The sequence below is a fragment of the Epinephelus moara genome, chromosome 20 (genome assembly GCF_006386435.1).
Source record: "Epinephelus moara isolate mb chromosome 20, YSFRI_EMoa_1.0, whole genome shotgun sequence".
Lineage (NCBI taxonomy): Eukaryota > Metazoa > Chordata > Actinopteri > Perciformes > Serranidae > Epinephelus > Epinephelus moara.
Genome location: NC_065525.1, coordinates 31,860,067 through 31,876,009, shown reverse-complemented (window position 1 = coordinate 31,876,009; position 15,943 = coordinate 31,860,067). Strand labels below are relative to the sequence as shown.

The following is a 15,943-nucleotide window of genomic DNA, read 5'->3' as shown; positions in this document are numbered from 1 at the left end:
TGCTGAGAGCTGGCCAGTGAGGCATCAGTGTCATCGCCTGCAGCGCTGGCTGTTTATCATCTCAGAGGCCAGAAATCACTCAAACCTTCAGACCTGCTTTGTATATGTCAAGGCAGAACTGTTTGTCTCAGGGTCTCAAATAAGCTCTTGGTATGCTTAAAAATATGGGAGATGTAATGACTTCATCCATGCTGACTGTGTTCAAGGTGCATTGCTCCTTTTAACTTTCTATTGACTTTCAACTTTGGTCTAGTTTTCATAGTTTTGTCCATTTTTTTTATGATAACATACTCACTAAAGTAATTTGAAGATCTGGAAGCATGGTAACAGTGCCACTGCAAAGTCCCTTTGTCTGACTCAACGATGCAGTTCCCAGAAGTTGATGAGTGCAATGTTGCAATTACGGCAGGAATGATGGCCAAAACTAAGAACATAACATCCAAGTTGTAATAAACTATCCTTTATCCTTTAAATGCCCCTCTTCTTGTTAGATACCAAAGTCAGATGCCATGTTAATTGTTGGTTTTATCATGCTGTGGTTTTCAAAAGCCTCTTACCTTATATTTACACTTTAACTTTAAACTAGGCTTGGGTAGCATCTGTTTTTTCATACATTCCTGACATTTCACCAGGGTATACAGTACATGGCAGTATTTGTGTAAAAAAAGGAAAACAAGAAACAATGTAAAAAATGAGCTACTGGTAATAGAAGTAATTTTAGTATGTATGTCATTGTTGACAGTGCTGTGTTTCTAAGATGCAGTTACTTCTGGCCCAGAGAATAACAAATAGATAGGAAATCAGCGACCTCCTTGCAGGAGAACTTGATGACACTTGTTGCCATGGTGGATGCCGACACATCAGTGGGCTGAACGGAGATGATGTGTGGAAGAAGTTGAAGGTATATTTTGCAAGACTCCCAAACAGGAGCAGAGGCATTTTTCTTTTTTACCAATCCTGTAACGTTATCCCCACCACTCGCAGTTGCTGTCTTTCTCAGCTATGTTCCACTTGTAGAGACTGACCCCTGGTGGCGCATGTTGTACACTACATCACTTCAATACAGCATCTCCGTATCGGTTTAATAGAAAAAAGGTATTTTGGATTTTTTGACAGTATTGAAAATCATACCTTTGGGATTTCTAAATACCCTGGTATTACCATGACACCACCCCGTGCCTACTGTAAACCATAACCTCCTTTCTCAAAGTGGATTCCTTATGCAGATTGGATGCAGAACTTGCTATGATACAGACTAGAAATGAGGGGAGAGGTTGTCAGTATAGTTTTAAATCGCGTCCTCACACTATGTGTCCTTTTAGATGCTATTTCAGTGGTTACCTCCATCCAGGGGGGATCTTTTTGGCCCTGTTTGTATGTCTGTCACCAGAATATGTAAAAAAAAGAAAAAAAGAAAAAAGGTGGAATTAATTGATATGAGTCTGGATCTAGAGGCTTCAGTAAATGCCAAAGAGATTTTCATCCAATCTTCACCAACTTTGGTACATACACAAAAAAAATTGCTTTTTGATATTCCCCACTGAACACCTTTAACTGGCTGCCAGATGTTTGTAGATATGGCCTCTTTTACGTAAACTTCCACAGCTCTTGGATGAATTATTCAGATGAACCAATGTCAATGGCACTTTTACATTTTAAATAGGCACAATCCTGTAAAACATGATGACATTTTTTCTTTTTTACAGCTCGTATTCTCCAAAAACAGCCAATCAAAGAGGTTGTCTAACAGCATGTGTATTTGTATGCAGATTTTTAAACATTTTCTGTTATTAAAACAGCAAATTGTGCAGTCTTCAAGTAGGTTAACAGGTCCTCTGCAGTCTGTTAGGATGAATTTCTTTAAATCTTATAGTCAGAAAGTTTCAGCTTGAGTCTGACAAAAAGAAACACTCCAGGCCCCTGCCCATCATTAGGACTCCAGATCCATAAGTAGTGTTTTGTCTCCTCAGAGGAGGTCTGCTACTCCAAACACATTCTTGAGCTGACCGCCATGCTGTCTTTAGCATGTCTCTGAACTGAAAATAACAACTGAACTCAGAGAGCACTGTTAGTGTACAAAGCCCACCGTCTTCCAGTGAGGTCAAAAGCCATGCCACTTCACTTTTAAAAGCTTTCTTCAGCAGCAACAATTAGCTGCCTTTGCTTCTCTCTGTCTAGCCACAGAATTGCACTTAATTGTGCCTCTGTCTGCAGGAGTTTCAACTTTTTTCCCCCTCTTGAGTCGTACTGTCAGTAACCAGAGTGTCTGACCTTGTATACAGTAGAACCAAGGCAGTACCTATACACAATGTAAGGTATACTGTCTATTTAATTGGCACCCGGGGAATAGGGCGCCTAAACTCTCAGCGGGCCATTGTAAAAGAATGTTAATTAGTTCAACAATGAAATGTGTGTTCCCCATTGTTGGGCCCTTGGCATTGATACTTTTGACAGTGAGCTGAAGGAGAGTCAAAGAGCAGCTCTTTGATCTAGATTGAAATCTCAATGAGATCCTTTAGGACAGGGTGGATGTACATGAATGGACTCAAACCAGAGAGTGCACTCACAAGCTTGAAAATGCTTCCATACTTGTGAATGTTTGTGAATATATGTAAATAAATACTTAAGTGTAAACACATGCAGCATTCAAACCCAACTGGAATCTTGAAATATGTATGAAAATGTTTGCTTATGTGTGTGGGGCACTTGGCGTGCAATTGAACATGTTATTGAGTGAGTAGATAAATATTGTTGGTAATATTCGTTGGGTTTGATTATATTTTGGCACTCTGATAAAAAAGCTTTTTGTAAGTTTACAATTCAAGTAGGCGTTAGAGCAGAAAAGTGAGTGTGGTGTGGTTCTCTTTCAGCTGTGTGCATACTGGAGCCAACCAAATTACAACATTTGTAAATGCTCTCATGCTGTGCAGGGCTCGCTTTATTGTTCTCTCTTATGAAGAACCGCTGGAGCTCGATTTTACGGGCTCAAGGTCGTGAAATTTTTGCTGGTGCAAAGAGAAATTAAACGTTTCACAGTTTGATGTTTGGTAATCAATTCCAACATTTACAATCCAGAGATGTGCATGTGTAGGTGATTTGATGCCCAGTGCTCAGAGGGAGATGTCTTGTCTCTGTATGTCCGGCGGGTCAGGGCAGTCACCCCTGTCTTCTCATGGTGTAAGTAGCAGCTCACTACCTAGTGAGAGGGGGATTTGAACCTAAGGCGATTTGGGAAAGGTTGTGTGTGGCTAATCTGCACTGATTCAAAGGCTATTATAACTGGGACCATATTTTCTCCTCCTCTTCTTCTCTTTTCTTCTCATCTCACACTCGCTTGCTCTGAGACTTAACACCAATTTCTGTAGATGTAGATACTCCTCTGTTCTCTGATAATCCCTTTGATGTCAGACTGTCTGCAGTGATGAGTCTGTTTAAGGGGTTTAGTGTAGTGGGTTTGGCCTCGGAAAGATTTTTCCTGGAAAATACAAAGCTCTGTTCTGGCCCAGCTGCCCGGGCTGTGTGCACGGGCACAGACAGACTTGGCGCTGACTTGGATGCTGGCACTGGCATGGGGCTGGGCCTCACGGCAGCAAGAGCTGTGTGCCTTTGTGCCAGCAAGTCACGCTCCGCCTCGCGTGCCCGCTGGGGGCATCACTTGAATAATCTCGGAGCGCCCAGCGAGTTTTCTCTTCTTTCTTTTTTTTTTTTTGCTTTTCTCTGACCTAACAGTTGCACACAATCTCTCTCTGTGTGAGTCTCTGGAAAGACTGAGTTTGTAGAAGACAATGGAACTCTTCACTATGATCGGGTTATCTAAAGTTGAGGGGGTTGTTTAGGATGACGGACTCCAAACTATGCTTGGCTCGTAAACACTGACAGTCATAAAATTACTAAAAAGTCATTTATTTAGTGAATGTCATTTTATGTTTAATTTATTTCTGAAAATTTTTACTTTCCCACATTCCCATTGCCATGCATATTTCCTTTAAGGCGACACAAAACACAACAGAAGGTGATGACTGTTGCCTTAAAAATGTTGAGTGTGTTTGGGGCTGCATGAGTTGTGAATATGAAAAATCTCAGTTTGTGCCTATACAGCTGTCATGTCTGTGTGTTTGCATGATTTACTACTCACTCCTGCCACATTTATCTCTCACTTTGTCGGGTAGCCCTTGAAATCCATCTTCTCCTGGCTGAGAGATGGCAGAAACTACTGCAAGCAGTCTTTCTTACACCGTATGGCATGTGGCAATGCATCGCCGCAAATCTGGACAGCACAATAGCCTGTGTGCGAATACTTAGTCCTCAGATGGCCTGTTTCAACACAATATGGTTATTGAAATCCATCCAGTGCTCATAAATTATCGATTGCGGCTGAAAAATTTTGATGTTCAGAATACACAGATGATTTCGCGATGTGTTCGCCATTAACTTGATTGATGATGCTGGAGAGATTTTTCTTGAGAAAGATTCATAGCTCTGTTTTCAGTATGGGCTGGTTTGTTGGTCAGTAACAGGAATATACTGCAGCTGTGTGTCCCAAACAGAATTACCTTTGTTTTTGAGCAATTTGGAGTTTGCCTGTGTCAAGAGTAAAAAGTCTGTCACCTCTTGTTCCCCTGCTCTACCTGTAGCTCTCTTTCCAAACTCTGACAGGCTACAGTCTTAAAGGAATACTTCCCCCTGCTCTCACGTGAGCATTTCAATATCAGGAGAGACAGAAGAATGAAGTGAAGATAATATCTAATACAGAATTTGAGTGTACAGATGATTTGTGCTGATTAATTTAACAGAAGTCTTTGGTGCTTGGACAACAGAGGTAGACAGTGTGTGATTGACGGACGTCTGAGCAGCAGCAAGATAAATCCCCCCACGGAGTCCAGACACTGGTGGTGGTGGTGGTGGTGGTGGCTGCTGACTCTCAGGCTGCTGACTACTGAGGCAGATGAAGCTGATGAATCTGTAAAGACAAGGTGGTGATGGGGAGGTGGAGGGTGCGCACGACTGGCAGCTAGAAAGAACTACGGCAGAGAAAGAACCATATTTAAAATGAGGAGCAGGGAGATGATAGGCTGACAGGGGAGGTGTGGTGCTGTACTATTGGATGATTGTGAATCAGCTCAATTGATAGACCCAGACAATGACACCGAGAGACACTGAGTGAGCATTCATGCAAGGGGTGAATGAAAACGTACAGCCTGAGCATGAAAAGTGTTGTCTTCCTGACTGAACTTTCGCAAGAGCTTCATTTGTATATTAAGAATGGTGAATAGGCCGCACTTGTATAGCGCCTTTCTAGTCTTCGACCACTCAAAGCACTTTTACACTTCATGTCACATCCACACACTGGTGGCCGAGGCTGCCATACATGGTGCCACCTGCTACCCAGTAACCATTCACACGCTCTCACACACTGATGGAACAGCTCAGTTCAGTATCTTGGCCAAGGATACTTCGACATGCAGAGCGGAGGAGCCTGGGATCGAACCACGGATCTTCGGATTAGTGGACAACCTGCTCTAACTCTGAGCCACAGCCTCCCCAAATTACTCACTCCGTGTTGCATTGAATTTGGGATGAAAACTTTCTTGCCTGCCTCCATGGTGTATGAAAATCCAAAAACAGAAAAAAATTCTGAAGTCATAGGCTTTCACGTTTAACAGCAAAACTATAACATATGAAACTCTCACACAACTTGTGCAGTATATTTAAATCTCATTTATCTAGTTGTATGCTCAATACCTCCCAAACGTGCATTTTTGCTAAAACACATGGTCAAGAATCACCCCTGTGCACACAGACAGTCATATCTGTCATAAGTGTATATGTCATTAAATACACTTCGATCTTAACCTTTGCAGATTTTTCTTCTCCTCTCCTCCAATGAAACAAGCTCTTCAGGCTTTCCTAGTCTGTGTCTCTGCCTCTGTCTCCCTCTTTTAACCTCACTCTGTCATGGTGAAGGAATCTATCGCTCATGGCCAGCTCAACACGTGCAGTTCAGCTGAGGGAATGCCAGTTGAGTATGCACAGTATATGGCTGATGTCCTGGATCTTTTTTTTCCCCCCTCTCATCTCGGGCTTGTGTTGAAAGCGCTCACCTCAAGGTTGTAAATGGAATCGTTTCAATCTGGCATCATATACACATTGTATTTTATGTTACCTTTCAGCGTGGTTGTCCACATTTTACCTCATTTTCAGATAAGAAACTGGGTCAGAGAGACGCGATATTTTGAGGTGGTTTTATATGCTCTTGCAGATTGCAGACTGAGCCTAGTCCCTCTGTGAGTCGGTAAAATGTCGTCATGGGATTTTCTGTTTGTGTGGCTTACACTCAGGCTGAGAAGGTGCACATTGCTTGACCTAAAAACTCTTACACTCAAAGCTCACCACTGACCCCGTGTCTCTTGGTACAACTTCTTTCCTGAGCACTGGAATGACACAATAATTTATGGCGGGTATTTGCCATAGAAGTCCAGCATGGTTCTGTTATGTCATTGGAATTCAGCTAAGCTAAAACCTTTGGCTCTTAACTGTAGACGTACCATGCTCTCTCATGAAATGCCTTTACAGCATAAAGCAGTAAGTGTCCACTGTGGATGAATTTTGAGTATTTAAAAGTCCAATTCTCCCCCATGATCAAGATTTTAATTCCCATGAATAAGTTCCAAACATCTTTTCCTGTCCTCATCATCACTCATCATCATTTTTCTTTCTTAAAGCAGAGAACTCCAAGAGGCCGGTTGCTTTTGAGAGCAGAGGGAGTATGGGAGAGGAGCTGAACTCTCTCAGAGCCACAATAGATGATCAACACATTTATGACAACAACTCCACGAGCACACACCCCAAATCCCCACGCAGACGCAAGCGCTTCCTCTCCTACCCTCGCTACGTTGAGCTGATGGTGACGGCGGATGCCAAAATGGTGCGTCACCATGGACGCAACCTAGAGCACTACATCCTAACAATCATGTCAGTAGTAAGTAAAACAATGTTTCTAAAAATTATTATTTTGTCTCAGTGTTGAAGATTTTTAATGTTGTTCAGTATTGTTAGCTTGTCGCCACCAAGAATTCAGGTTTCAATTTTGACTAGGGGTGTGCCATATCATCTCATTCACGATGATACCAATATAATTTTCAATATCAAATGAAAAATTCATATCCCAATATTTCAACTTGTTGACATGTTGATGTCATACTGTTACCCACGGCAACAACAAGCATGGCTGAAAGCAGAATTATAACAACTCCGCGGTGGTTCCAAAAAGAGGAGCAGCGTCAGGCGTCCTGAATGTTTTATGAACAGCCCCGGACTTCTCAGACTCTTTAGGCGAGTTACCGCTCAGAGGGAACTCATTCAGCGGCTCCTCTGGCAGCAGCACAGCGTCTCTCCCTCTCCTCCTTCACTGTGCACACACGGGAGTGCTACGTAACGCTCGCAGCTCTACAAAAAACTACATATATGTGAATATTTAATAGTTATCATAGCGTAACAGCCTGTCACAGGTTACTGCGTGATGATTAGAGGAGAAATGGCAGAGCATAAAGGTCCAGGTGGGAACAAAAACAACTCATTTAGGATTTTGAGAGAATGCTGTCCTGATATCTATGGCAAGCGCCCTATGAGCTCAGTGCAAAGTGGCCACGATTAGCTAGCCAGTAGGATACGCACATGCACGCGCAACCAGACCAGCTACCGCAACAACCCACAGAGAAGCTCAGATTACAGAGGTAGCATGACTTTATTCTCTACTCAGGACGCCATTACTCCACTATATCTTTACATACATATTAATGTTCTGAATAAAGCATACAGACGCTTTAAAAAAGGTTTTGTTACTCTCGATAATGAGACCCTGTGTGAGCGGTTTTCATAGGGCCTACATTCTCAGGAAATAGTCCCTATGAAAACAGGGAGCTCAGAATTGTTCCCCAGTAATTGGGTCGTTTTCTCGAAAGAAATGTTGCCGTAAAGTTTTATTCAATGCTGTGAGCACCACATAAAAAAAATCAATTTAGCTTTATTGTATTGGGGTGGTGGCAGAAATCTCAGAAACTGACACCTCAGAACCCAGGGCAAATAAAACCCAAAATATCTCCACGGCACACTAGAGTTAAGATCTGTTTTCTTTTGTAATTTGGTGAACAAAGCCTTTAAAATGTGTAACAAAAACCCTCAGTCTAGGTCTGTGTTTTTCTAGCCTCACATGTTACTGTTTGACATTTTGGCTGTAAACCCTGATGTGACCCTCGCATGCGGCTGCTTCGACGAAAGCGGCACAGTCAATTGCTAAAAGCCTGACTCAGCAGCTTGATGTCTTTATGAGTTCTGTATCTGACTGGGAGAGCTGGCTGGTAATCAGGCCAGTAATACTGTGATTGAATGTCTCCGTATGTATTAGAGTGTTGGAGGAGTGCGCGTGTGTCAGAGCTGGATAGGTTATCAGTTGTACTGAACTGTGTGTACCCTCTGCTGTCTGTCTCTCAGCAGTGTGTCAGACAGACTGTTCAAAACACTCATTAACATATAACGGAGTAATGATTGTCAGTGGCGTGTTATCCTTAAGTAAGACTGTACGGGTACAGTCAATGTTAAATGTGCCAGGCCCTTTTTTCATTGCCAGGTTTGAAGTCAAAACATTAGTTCTGCAGATCAGTGGTGTGCGCACACACACACACACACACACGCACACACACTTTTTTCCCTTTGCTCTTTCACAGTGTCTCAGTCACTTTACTTTAGCCACAGTTTAACCAAAACAGCCAAAATATGAACAGAGAAATCTACTCAGTCTGATCCATTGGGTTTGATCCAACTGAGGTTTTTAAGTTTTGTTTATGCTAATAAGTGCCTAAGTCACATTATAGTATATACCGTAAAACTTAAATTAATAGCCCGGGCTATTATTTGCTTAAATCACCGAACTCAAAAGGCCTATATTAGAGACAGGCGTCTACAGGGGACACGCTCTTTCTTAATTCTATTCTGGTGGATGATGTAATGCTTAATTCTTATCCGGAAACAGTATGGCAGTCAGCTGATAACAAACGATCTCGTATTACAGTTAAACAATAACCTAAAATATGTTTCTCAAGTCATTTTAGGCGAGACAGAAACAATACAGTAACAGAATCTCGGTTATATTTGATCAGCACTGCCACACATTGCAGCTTGCAGCGAGTTTGAGAGGGGTGGCCCCCTCGATTCGTCTGCCTCGACACTTTTACGTCCGTGGTGACAGGCCATATGAAAATGTGTGAGTACACTCTGTAGTAGCCCAAGAGCCAGCAAAAATCTGTGATGAAGTGATTTCAGCTCAGAGATGAGCAGGGACGGGGCGTCGGTGGCTTAGTGGTAGAGCAGGCGCCCCATGTACAAGGCCCAGGTTCGACTCCAGCCCGTGGCCCTTTGCTGCATGTCACTCCCTCGCTCTCTCCCCCCCTTCACGCTTGTCTGTCCTATCAAATAAAGGCTAAAAAATGCCCCAAAAAATATCTTAAAAAAACAAAACAGAAAAGAAATGAGCAGGGAGATCTGAGCGCTGGCAAGATGGAGAGAGATTTACCATAGTCCATTAACACATACTGCCCACACTGATGTGATACAAAGCTGGTTGAAAATTGGCAAAGCATCCCTTGAGATTGTCTATACTTGGCCAGGGACTGCAGATGGATAACAGCTAGTAGCTAAATCTCTTTTCTTTACGTTAAAATGTTTGTTTTTCGTACAGATGCACATATCAGAATCATTCTTAAAAGAACACTATGTGTACAATGTGTGTTATAAAACAGTATAGACTCCTCGTCCTGCCATTTGACCCCTAAAATGTCCAGAATTTTTACCAGAAGTAAGACCCCAGTGTCCCTGATGGTAGCTATGGCCCTGTTCAGCCCCCCTCAGTTCTGGTTGTTGCAGTTGTTGCACTGATCATACAATAACATACATTGGGGTGAGAGCATGTCCTGCGTCACAGTTGGACTTGGAGCATGCAAAGACAGGCTCCCTTTGCCCACTCCGGACAGGCCTGGGCCACGTTTGCCTTCCCCCAGGCTAAGACAAGCTAAGTGTTTATAGTGGACTAATGAGTTCCTGTCAGGAGGCAGCGCACGGCCTCAGGAGACTGCTGGCCGACCGTGACAGGGGTGCGCGAGAGAGGCAAGAGAAGCGGAGGGTAAAAACTACAGAGGGAATGTTTTGCTGTCCTCACAGAGGGGCTCTGAACTCCAGCTTTGCTGAAGTTTCACGTTTGTTGCTGGGTCCAGGTTTTAGTTTATTTTTTCTTTGCCAAGGTCTTTGGGGGAATTGTAATTGGTTTTAATACCCTGTTGATTAAACTTAGCCTGAAGGAGACATTTTTCGTTTCTTTTGACTTGAATGAACTGTTGCTATTTTGATTAAACCTCATGGAGCTTAACCAGACAGAGTAATAGCTGTATTTTTCTCATTCCAAGTATTGAGTTAAGAGAAGACTAGCTTTCATACTGTCACTGTCTGTGCTCTGGTTCAGGTTAGTGGAGGTTTGCATTTTTTGTCTGTGTGTTTTGTCTTTGTTACAGGTAGCAGCAGTGTACAGAGACCCCAGCGTAGGAAACCTCATCAACATCATGATTGTCAAGCTAGTCGTCGTCCACAATGAACAGGTGAGTGTGGGTGTCTTGAATGCTACCTGTATCCAGGTCTCTGACACAGCTGACGTCAGTGCAGGTGTCCCTGGCCTGGCCTTTTCTCTGTGGGGCCTGTTTGAAAGGACACTGCCTGCCTTGTCAGTTTCAAGTCTCAAGAGAGGTCTCCTTGGAAAACAAACGATACTATAGTGAGGCGGATAGCCACCTGCAAATGAGAGGTGGCTGAAGAGGCTCACTGTAGTTTGTTTGGTCACTCTGACTGATTCTTAAATAGTTAAATAAAGGGAACTGTCATTGTTTGGAAAGCTGTGGGAGGCTCCTGATCTTTGGCTTAATCTGTGTCAAAGACCATGTCATCCCAACAAAGCGAGTAAAATGCTATCATCGGTAATTTCCTCTGTGTGTGTGTTTTAATCTGAGCTTCTCTATGGTTTGCTGTTGGAAATTGGTATGGCTGCACATGCACATGCATGCTGTTATTGGGATGGCGTCATTGCTGAAGCTTAACACCCCCTCAGTTAACACTGTTAGCTCTGTCAGCAATGTTGTTTTGCACTGTTTATGCCTGTCACCATAACTACGTTTGGTGGCCGATGTATTTTCCGAATTGCGAGAAATTATATTATCCTCATTTTAAGACCATTTTATGCCACCGACACAATAATAAAATAATAGCATAATAATGCAAATACATCCTTTAAAAGTGCAATTAACTTTTAATTCTTAAGAATATTCAAATATAGGAATTGGAATGTGAAAATGTCTTAAATAAAAAAAATCTTTTTTAACTTTTTGTGCCCAAGGCGCACCAAAGGGTAAGCCAAAATCTCAAGTCACACCTGTATTCATATCTTTGCACAATAGCCTCTGTAACATGTTATCACTCTTATCACAACATAAATGTTTGTTTTATTTACTGATATCAAATGACAATTTCCAACCAACTATTACTCATAAAATATTTCTTATCATAATGATTCAAGAATTCATTTTAAACGTTTTAAAATTACATCAAAGCACCAATAACACATCCACTTAAATGGGATATAATGTAAAATAATGTGATGTGTCACACACTTTGAAGGTTTTTAAATAAATTAAATGAAAATACATTTTTTAAGGTAGAGTTTGCCTCTTTATCAGGAAATGGGTGTGCACAACATACTAATCCAGTCAGTTAAAAATTAATTCATAACTTTTTGTAAAGGTCCAGTTGAATATTGCCATAATTATGTGTGGTAATCACGGCACACCAGTCTGCCGCGGCACAGCATTTGTGAACCACTGACCTAAGGAATGAATTAAATAGACTCTCAGGCTCTTTTCACAAAAACTGCACTTAAATTAATATTAAACATTTGGCACAGGGGTCTAGAAAGTCATTTCTTAACAGGCGATGTACTGCTGGGTATTTATTCTGGCATCATGTTGACTGAAATGTTGGTGACAATCTTATGTTAACAAACACAAAAGCAATATTGCACGATATATGGACATAATATGGATAATTTTTGCTGACCTTGATAAGTTGATAACGTAATAATTGTGACAGGCCTAGTGCTGTTTATAGAGTGGTACTGTTAGCTGCTACCTGCTGGCTCAGTGGCTTCTATGTTGGGAGCCATGTGGACATCCTAATTTCGAATACAGCCCCTTCAAGACGTAGTTACTTTAACTACTAGTTACAACATTACAATACATATACACGGTTTCTTAGTTACATCCTCAATGGTCTTTCACCCAAAACAGGAAGGGCCCACAGTGAGTTTCAACGCCGCCACGACTCTCCACAACTTCTGTGTCTGGCAGCAGAGCCAAAACATCCAGGATGACAGCCATCCCTCTCACCATGACACGGCACTCCTTATCACCAGGTACACACTCTTCCCCAGCAAACAAAAAGCCAAGCTGCAAGAAAACTGAAAGAGATCTAACTGAGTGGTGTGTTTCTTTTTTTCAGAGAAGACATCTGCCGTGCGAAAGATAAATGTGACACATTAGGTAAACTTTTGTCTTTCTCTTTGCGCAAATATCTCCACCTCAAGTCCGTTTCAATTAACTTTCCACTCTGTTAACGACAGCTCATAAACTGTGCAGTAATGAGTTTATGGCAGGCTGTCAGCTAATAATATTATAGTGACAGAGCAGAGTGGTAGAAATGGGAGGAGGGAGGGAGGATGGAGGGAGTCGGTGGCGGTGCTAATCTCTCTTACGGAACAAAAGTTTTGATGGTTTAATCGCCTTTAACACTCAAGCAGCAGTTTTTTTTTTCTTCAAATAGCTGTGTGTCTATAAGTGTTTATGTGTATCTGTGTGTTTTTCCGTGCGTGTACGTGACCCTGTAGGGCTCGCGGAGCTGGGGACAATGTGCGACCCGTACCGGAGCTGCTCCATCAGTGAGGAAAATGGAATTAGTGCCTCCTTCACCATCGCTCATGAGCTGGGCCATGTGTAAGTTGCAGCACAGAGCCCTTCCACCCCCTACCCCAACATACACACACACATACTGTACACACACACACACACAGCCTATCTCACCCCTCACAGCCAGCTTTGACCAACAAAAGCCCTCTTATCAAGAGACGTAGGGCGCAGCAGACACAGGTGCAAAACATAATAAAGTGAAAAACTTGACTTTTAATAACATGCCAGTCTGTAATACCTTACTACACAGCTCAAGAAGTTAACCCTGTATGTGTAAGAGCTTTGTCTCTTTGTGGTACAAAATAACATACAGTTCTCTGTTCTCCAAATACAGTAAATACATCCAAAGATTTCGTAAGAGTGGCACACAGGACTTTATCAGACAGAGCAAGGCTAAATATTTTGTCTGCTTGTTCCCAGCCCCTTCTCCATGTATCAGCCCAAGAGACTGATAACACAAGCTGAAGATGTCACAGTGTCGTCATATGTAACTTTGTCTGTTGGCGAGTAATGGCAGTGTTACCACAACATGCCTGTCTCCCAGAGTGTGTTTTCACAACAAGCAAATATTGCCACTTGTACGAGGTGGAAAAAAAGGCTTGTATGTATAATCTGTATCCAGATGACCAAGTCAAAACACAGGACTTTGTCTCTTATGTGGGAGATGTTTATTCCAAATATCCAACAGACAAAATGACGGTAAATCACTCATTAGAGTCTCTGACATTTAATCCAGTTCAGTTAATTGAATCGTGGTTAACACACAGGTTCTTCTTTGACATGGACATTTTCTTTTCCGTCTCAGCAAGCACACTTTTGGGCAGATTTTTGAGAAAGATGATGCATCTGTCTGTGGGGCTTTTAGCTTGTCTTTCAATAGGTAGCACCCTGTGTTCATAAACTTCATTCCCTAGTTAGTTAAACCATTATGTTTGTTGTTCACTTAGGGCTGCCCCCAACTCAGAATTTTCCTAGTCGACCAATAGTCGTCATTTAGGGCCATTAGTTGACTAGTCATCCAAATGTTTATGATATTAATTTAATTATTAAATAATATATTTTGGGCGGGGCAACACAATGGTTTGAGTTGAAGGTGTGAGAAAGAATAGTATCAGTAACATTGTTAACACTGTGCTACATTACAGAGAAATACAAAACCGTACTAATGAACCTTCATTAATATAGGCCTATATTTTATCTACAAGTGCACGTCACACACTGAGCGAGCCGCCTGTTAATGACGCTGTGGGCTAATGGGCATGTAGCTACTTCCATGTTTCAGATGATACGTCATGTTTGTAGTCGACCAATGAAGATGAGTTTACATATCACCTTGGGTTCGTCCTTCACCTTCTCAAAATGATCCCACACTTTGGATTTCCTGCCCGACATGTTATTGACTAGCCTGTGGAATAACCGCAGGCACCAGCCCTGGAAATTAGGGGCCGTACACATGCTGCGTCTTCAGTCACCTGGAAAACGCAAGGTTTGCCGCCACTCTTGTGCCTCGTTTGTGCCAGCTTTCAAGAACGCGGCATCAGGTTGCGTCTGTGCTTCACTAGTTACGCACAGCACAGACTCGCAGCTTTTCACTAGTCTGCAGTCTTAATACACTCCAGTTTCTGCAGCACTATAAGTTGCAAACACAAGTTACACCAAATTTCCTAGCTGTTTTCTCTCTTGCTTCTATCCGAGCTCTTCTCTTTCCTCGCTCAACCACATACGCTCTTCTCTAGCTTCTGCCCACCAGCCGATCGCATTACAGGAAAAGTGGAAAGACTCATAAACAAGCTATTACCTACAATGAAAAGTAAACAACTTAGGTTGGACTCGGTTTGCTCAGCATTCTCACTGACTCTGTAACCACACTATTTAAAGCTGCAGAGTATGTCTATATTAAAGTGAAGATGTTTAATACCAACTAGAATTTATTTATATTGAGCAAACACATGTATTCTGAGCAGAGCATTAAATTACAATCTACATAAAAAACTTGATGTAAAGATACTTAGGGGCTACACGTCTTTTTCTGTCCTGTTCTTCCTTCCTCCCTTACAGAGAGAATGAGTGACAGATTTTCTTTCCGGTTGGCTTGTCCGTTTTTGCAGGCTAGTAAAAAGGACCAGTGTCGTGTGTGTGTGAGCCACTGGTTAAGAATGAAAGATATTCTTCTACCTCCTCTGTCCCCGCTCACACATTCTTCCAGTGGAGAGATCGGCCAGAGCGGCCAGATGGACAGAGTCTACGGCTCCCCCCTCGTCTTCCCTTTGCATCTTGTGTGGATCTGTTTATGCTTAAGTTCAAGCAGCTGGAGGCCCAGTTGGCTCTGCCTCTTCTTGGCGTGGTTAATCGCTGCGTTCACAGGCGTGAGCTCTCCAGAGTGTTTAGCGCTCTGGGAAAGCCAGTGTCAGGTAGTGGGAGCCTCAAGAGCCATTGCAGATTAAAGAAAGGTTTAGACTAATGGAGAGGAGGCCTTTCTCAGATGACCGCAAGGACGTGTGATTGCTAATAGCCATCATGGGGATTTTCAGGCGAGGCGGTGTCACTTGATAGCCGTTCAAAGGTGGCACATATAATCAAGTTTGTCACTAGACGATGCCGAGGCTCTAAATGTCTAAATCTTCCTGACATTTTGATGTGACGTTAGAGTCTGCAGCTGCAAACAGGCCTTCCTCTTTAACATCTTAGGATGTATGAAAGGCTACACCACAACACTTCACTGGCATTATCCTGATCACGCATAAACTCAGCAAGCTGGCTAAGTGGATACAATTACCGAAATTGTCAGAGATGGTTTGTTTTGCGGAGCTAAGATGTGTAATCCACTGACAAGTTAGAAATCCATTTTTCCCTCTGGTGTCACTGAGCTCTGTCTCTGTTGAAGTGCTGAT

At 42.5% G+C, this 15,943-nt stretch overlaps 1 protein-coding gene across 2 annotated transcripts in view; it reads left to right on the top strand.

Annotated features, from left to right (window-relative positions):
- The window catches only part of LOC126407643 (A disintegrin and metalloproteinase with thrombospondin motifs 20), a 109,746-nt gene that overhangs the window by 11,324 nt on the left and 82,479 nt on the right, over positions 1-15,943 (top strand). Inside the window, exons 4-8 of one of the 2 annotated variants that reach the window (XM_050072720.1) lie at positions 6,723-6,979; positions 10,560-10,643; positions 12,378-12,502; positions 12,589-12,629; positions 12,974-13,079. In XM_050072720.1, the coding sequence (XP_049928677.1) occupies positions 6,723-6,979; positions 10,560-10,643; positions 12,378-12,502; positions 12,589-12,629; positions 12,974-13,079 (613 nt within the window). Of the gene's footprint in view, positions 1-6,722; positions 6,980-10,559; positions 10,644-12,377; positions 12,503-12,588; positions 12,630-12,973; positions 13,080-15,943 lie in introns of those variants that run through there. The other variant, XM_050072722.1, reaches the window with a different exon arrangement.